The sequence below is a fragment of the Fukomys damarensis genome, unplaced genomic scaffold (assembly GCF_012274545.1).
Source record: "Fukomys damarensis isolate Sample0158 unplaced genomic scaffold, DMR_v1.0_HiC HiC_scaffold_36, whole genome shotgun sequence".
NCBI lineage: Eukaryota > Metazoa > Chordata > Mammalia > Rodentia > Bathyergidae > Fukomys > Fukomys damarensis.
Window position 1 is genome coordinate 48578145 of NW_022900948.1, and position 5196 is coordinate 48583340.

The 5196-nt window shown below is 64.9% G+C and overlaps 2 protein-coding genes across 8 annotated transcripts in view; both read right to left on the minus strand.

Annotated features, from left to right (window-relative positions):
• Positions 1–3137: 3137 nt before the first annotated feature.
• Positions 3138–4735, minus strand: Dnlz (DNL-type zinc finger). The gene is made up of 3 exons (XM_010608874.3): positions 4486–4735; positions 3946–4085; positions 3138–3383 (listed from the first exon to the last, which is right to left on the minus strand). Exons 1-3 carry the CDS (start codon positions 4711–4713, stop codon positions 3215–3217), a joined length of 537 nt encoding a protein of 178 aa, XP_010607176.1. The 5' UTR covers positions 4714–4735; the 3' UTR covers positions 3138–3214.
• A 215-nt stretch (positions 4736–4950) lies between these two features.
• The window catches only part of Card9 (caspase recruitment domain family member 9), an 8124-nt gene continuing 7878 nt past the window's right edge, over positions 4951–5196 (minus strand). For 5 of the 7 annotated variants that reach the window (XM_033759256.1, XM_010608875.3, XM_033759258.1 and 2 more), the window contains one exon: positions 4951–5192. In XM_033759256.1, coding sequence (XP_033615147.1) covers positions 4964–5192 — 229 coding nt within the window. In that variant the 3' untranslated portion in view covers positions 4951–4963. The remainder of the gene's footprint in view (positions 5193–5196) is intronic. The other 2 variants (XM_033759259.1, XM_010608877.3) reach the window with 1 other exon arrangement.

Sequence of the window (5196 nt, forward strand, 5' to 3'; positions counted from 1 at the left end):
CCCAGGCAGCCATGGCTGAGGGCAGCTTCGAGCCCCTCAGCCCTTCCTGGAGAGCTGACGATGGGCACATGGCCCCTCCAGCAACCCCTCCCTCGGTCGTTCAGGCTTCCCACAGGCCCGGCCCGGCCCTGCCCTGCCCTGCTCCGGCCAGGCCCTTGGCATGTGGCCCCAATCCTGGTGCTGTCTGGACCCCTTCTGGGCTCCACTGTGCCCAGCCAAATGTGAATCCCGCCATCTCCCCAGGCCCTACGAGGGGTCTGGGAAGACTTCTCAGGCTGCCAGCAATACAGGCAGCTTCTGTCCCCAGCCGGCCCTGGAGGACAGTGTCGTCCAGGCTCCTGTCCCCTCTGTCACCCTACTCCTACCCAGCTGCTGGAGGGGGCCGGCAGCACAGAGGGCCCAGCACAGGCAGCCTGGCACGGCAGTGGGGCAGGCAGGTCCTGCCCCTGGCCCTGTCCACACGACAGAAACAGGGCACTAATTCCAAGCCCCCATCGCTGGAGCAGACAGCAAGCACCATGCCGACCTGGCGTGGGCGATGGCTCAAACCAGCCTGGGGACCCCATGAGCATCCACCCCTCACCACCGAGAGGGGGGTCAGCCTGTGGCATCAAGCCAGGGACCCCAAGATTTGGGCTGGACCCGCTTTGGGGACCATGGCTGGCCCACTCTCGCCCAGACGCCTGGCAGCTCTGGGATACCCACGGCCCCTTAGTCCCCAGGGCATGTGGCAGCCACAAGGTCCCCACCCTGGGGCACAGAGAGGCTAGAGGGCCAGCCATGCTGTCAGCTGGGGGCCTTGCTTCTAAGAGGGGGCAACCCTGGGGTGTTAGGTGGGGTACCTGATACTTGAATGTACGTGTGTGTTTATCGCTCACTCTCGTGTGCCATGTCATCCATGCCCCCCCCAAGAGGTACGTCTGCTTTTGTTTTTCCTGAAAAATAAAGTTTGCCAAGCGACTGTGGCCACTGCTGGGACTGGGGCAGGGGGCTGGCTCTCCTGGGGCCCCAGGGCTGGCCCAGCCCATACTAAGCGCCTACTGCCATGCAAGCCCAGCATGATGCTGTTGTCTAGTGGCCTCTGCCCCCTGTTTCCGTCGCTCTAGCTTCGCAAGGGCAGGTGTCAGGAGCTAGATGCTCACAGCAGGTTCAGCTCTGCCTGCTGCTGGCCCCCAGCCAGGTCTTTGATCCCAGAGTCCAGTTCTACAGGATCCACATGGGGCCTCAAGTGCCCAGGCTGGGGCACAGGCTCAGGGCCGGGCATGGCATGTGCCAGCAGGGATGCCCCTCTTCCTCAGCTGACCCCATGGTGTTGCAGGAGGGGGTGGGACAACCCTGTGCGACCCCTGACCTGCAGTCCAGGCAGAAGCGCTGAGCCCCCTTCCCCAAGAAGTCACCCCAGGGGCAGGTGGCTGAGGCAGGGCTAGGGCTCCCCAGTGTGAGGGGCAGCAGACCCTGGAGGGTTCCAGCGAGTAATCGGGCACAAAGATGAGAGGGACGGTGTTGGCAGTGAGGCCACTGGATGGAGGGTCAGCCTGTGACCACTGTGCTGGGCTGGGCCCAAAGTCCCCAACCCCAAGTGCCCACCTTGACCCCAGGAAGTCAGATGTCCTATGAGGGGCACAAGGCACAGCTCTCTCCAGAAGCCTGACATGCTGGGCACTGGGGGGCAGGGAGGCTGGGCAGCTCACAGGTGGTGGCCACCGTCCCTCTCAAGAGGGACGACAGGCAAGGTGGTGAGGGTGTGGCACTGCCACAGAGCCTCACTGAGGGTCCTTGATGGCTCATGGAACCCTGAGGATAGACTGCCCCCTGCATCCCACTGGTTCCTAGACATCCTGGAGGAAGATCACAGAGGACACGGTGTGGGCCATGCCCCCCTGGCCTCCAGGCCTAGCCCACCCAGGCTGTGGACCCGGAGCACCACCCAGAGCACCATGCCTGGATGGGGGTGGGGACACGCAGAGGCTGGGGTGAGCAGTGGCTCGCACACAGGTGTGGGGAAGGCCGCCAGTGTTAGAGGCAGCGCAGCACCAAGGGACCCTGCTCAGAAGGCAGAGTGGTGTAGCCCGTAGTTTCCACCGGAGGCAGGGACCATGGGACTGAGGGCTTGGTACTTGCTGGCCTGAGGGATGCCAGGCTCTGGGCACACACACAGGCTGGCCCCAAGTGAGGCGGGCAGGACACAGGGCCCCACACGACTCTGAGGACCCTGCGTTCACAGTCTGCACATGGTAGGGGGCGGTCAGGCCCCAGAACGCAGAAAGGATGTGCTGAATACCCACGTCTGCACTGTGGGCCTCAGGTTCCTGGCATAAGCACAGGATCTAGCCTGCACTTCCAGGTCCAGCCAGCACGCTCACCTCAAATGCCAGCCAGACCCTTAAGGCATGGAGAAGCCCAGGCCCAGCCTCACCTACTGCAGGGCCTCTGGAAGCCCCAGCTGGTCCCTGCAACCTGGGCCTCTGTGTGGAGCAGGCTGGAGGCGGGAGGGGCAGGCCAGCCCCGGGGGCCCACGACAGCTACACAAGCGACAGGAGGCTCCGGGTGGAGATAATAGCAGGCTGCTAGTGGAGGGAAGGGTAGGACAGGGGGTAATTGAGCCAGGGCACACGCTGCACCCATGGCAGCCTCCCACGGCTGGCATGAGCTGGTAATCACTAGCTGGGTCCCGTGGGGACAGGTGCATTGTGTCCCTGTCACGCTTGGCTCAGCCGCCACCTCCGCCCTCTCCCCTTTCAGGTCCCTCCCTGCCAGACAGGGCTGGTGATTAATGCTGAAGGTCACAGGCGAGGACACTTCTGGAAACAGCCACGCCTGCAATCGCTCACTTCCCTAAACACAGGAACATCCTGAGAGCCAGTCAAACAAAGCCTGGAGACGAACCACACTCAAGAGGCCGCGCCAGGGTCCAGGCTTGGGATGCTCTGCCACTCAGGCTCCTCTCTAGCACACCCACCCTGTGCAGGGGGCAGGGGATGGGAGGGAGGCGGGTCAGGGCCCTGCCTGAGGCCACACAGAATCGGACTCCATGCCAGGCCCCTGCCCACCTGGATGAGGGCAGCCCAGCTGCAGGCAACGGCACCAGGGAAGTGGTTCTGACCCCAGAACAGAGACCAGAGAGCCAGCCGCACAAGCAGAGGCGAGCTTTACTAGCAGGAGAGGCCACATCCAAGAGGCTGGGAGGAGCAAGCGTCTGTGACAAAGGCAGGAATCAGTTCCTCTCCGTCCCACCAGCATGTGTGGGATCCTCACTGTCGCCCTCTTCTGGGCCCACAGGGGACTCGGGAGCCCCTGCAGTCTCCACAATCAGCTCCAGGGTCCCCTCGCGGGCCACTCGGTGCACTTCCTCCCCTCGGGCTGCCAGGATCTCTTCAATGTTCCTGCAAGATAGAGAGGTGGGGTCACCACACACACTGCTCCCTTGAGGGCTCCCCATGGCCAGGGTCAGCCAGGAGCAGTGTCAGCCAGGGCCACTGAGATAAGCACTGGGGACCACTAGCCAAGGCCTACTCCCCGATCCTGTTTCCCACAGGGTGGAAGAGGAAGGGGTCTGCACTGCAGTCTGACGGACCATGGGGCCAAGGCCCAGCACCAGCCCAAGCCCGGCACACAATCTCACAGGTCCTTCGCCACAGCTCTGCCAGGTGCTGCTTTCCGTGCCCACACCCACGTGGAAATGCAGCTCAGAAGCCATGAGCCAGCACCCCAGTCCTCAGAGCACTAGAGCCGCACACAGATCACCAGGCGGCCGCAAGGCCCAGAAAGAGAGTAGCCCAGGGTGGCTGAGTCCACAGCTGCTGCTTGGGGTGGCACTGGTACCAAAGGGCCGTTGTTCCTGGCTTATCTGAACCAGGCAGCAGGTGGACAGGAGCCCTGGCCAGTGCTGCTGTGAGGGTGTCATCAGGACCATAGGCCCCCTCGCCATCCCGCCAAGGGCCTCACCTCTTCCCGTGCAGGTCGGAGAACCAGCCCAGGTTGTCAGCGATGATGTGGTGGTTCTGGCAGCCTGGGCAGGTCACAATGACCACACCCTGGTGATAGGCCAGCTTCGAGATGCGCTTGGAGGACCGAGTACCACAGACCTGGCTGGGGCAAGCCAGGTCAGGTTCCCGGAAGTACCCTCGGAGGACCAGTCCAGCCCCCAGTACAGCTCCGCCCCTCTCCAGAAGGCCGCGCCCCAATACAGCCACGCCCCCAAGGGCAACCCCACCCTCTCAGGAAGACCTGCTCTCGAGCAAGTTCCACCCTTTCAGGAAAGCCCCGCCCCCAGGGGCGGCCCCTCCCTTCAGGAAGGCCCCGCCCCGAGACTGACCCGCCCACCTGAGCGCCCCGTCCCTCGAGGTAGGTAGCTCCTCCCCTCCGGAAGGCCCGCCCCTGAGGCAATACCACCCACCCGGATGGCCTGGCGGGACGTCTTCAAGCGCCAGCCTGGAGGCCCGGCCTGGGCCGTGTCCCTTCGCAGCGCCCCCGCCGCGTGCCCACCTTGCAGGTGTAGACGAGCTGGTAGTGCGCCGCCTCTAAACGCCCCAGCCCTGCCGCGGGCTCTGGCCCGGAGCTTAAGGGCCGCCAACCGTGACCCCAGGCCCAGGCCCTCGGTCTCCCCGCGGCCTCTGGGTGAGCCGGGCGGACCCACAGTCTCCTCAGGCCGTGTTCCCAAGGCCGCACGCCACCCAGTAGTACCGGCATGCGGCCCAGCGCCTTCCGCAGCATTCTGCCTGCTGGCCTGGGGTACCCGGGCCGCCTCTCCCGGGCCCGCCCAACGCGTCCGAGGCAATGCCCGCCATCTTGGAAGTGGGCACAACGGGCCCAAGCGGCCCTCGCGGCTTCCGTCCGCCGGCCCGGGCGTGCCGCCCCCTGCCGCCGCCTGTATTACTGCGCTTTCTCCTTTGCAGGTTTTTATTAATTGCATGCCCCGGATCTCTACAGTGCACCGTTAGCTACAATGCGAATAGGAGACATGTCACAGCACACGGACGCGCGCCGCGGCAGGAGACAGCCCGCGTTCCTGGCACGCTAGGAGCCCTCGGTGTCTGTGTTGTCGCTGCCAGTCGTGTTCCCGCGGTCGCCCTCGCCCTGTTGCCAGCCGCTCTGCACCTTCCTGAGCGCTCGCTTCCTGCGGGAGCGGTGGCAGGTGTAGGCAGTGTGCCGGTGTGGCCGTGGCCCCAGCCCGCGCCCGCGGCCCCAGCCCCCTGC

Excerpts from the sequence above, each read along its gene's own strand:
- Dnlz (XM_010608874.3), bottom strand. The coding sequence starts at position 4,713 with ATGCTGCGGAAGGCGCTGGGCCGCATGCCGGTACTACTGGGTGGCGTG. Across the intron at positions 4,086-4,485 it reads AGCTCGTCTACACCTGCAAG|GTCTGTGGTACTCGGTCCTC; the intron begins GTGGGCACGCGG and ends TGCCCCAGCCAG. Across the intron at positions 3,384-3,945 it reads TCCGACCTGCACGGGAAGAG|GAACATTGAAGAGATCCTGG; the intron begins GTGAGGCCCTTG and ends TCTATCTTGCAG.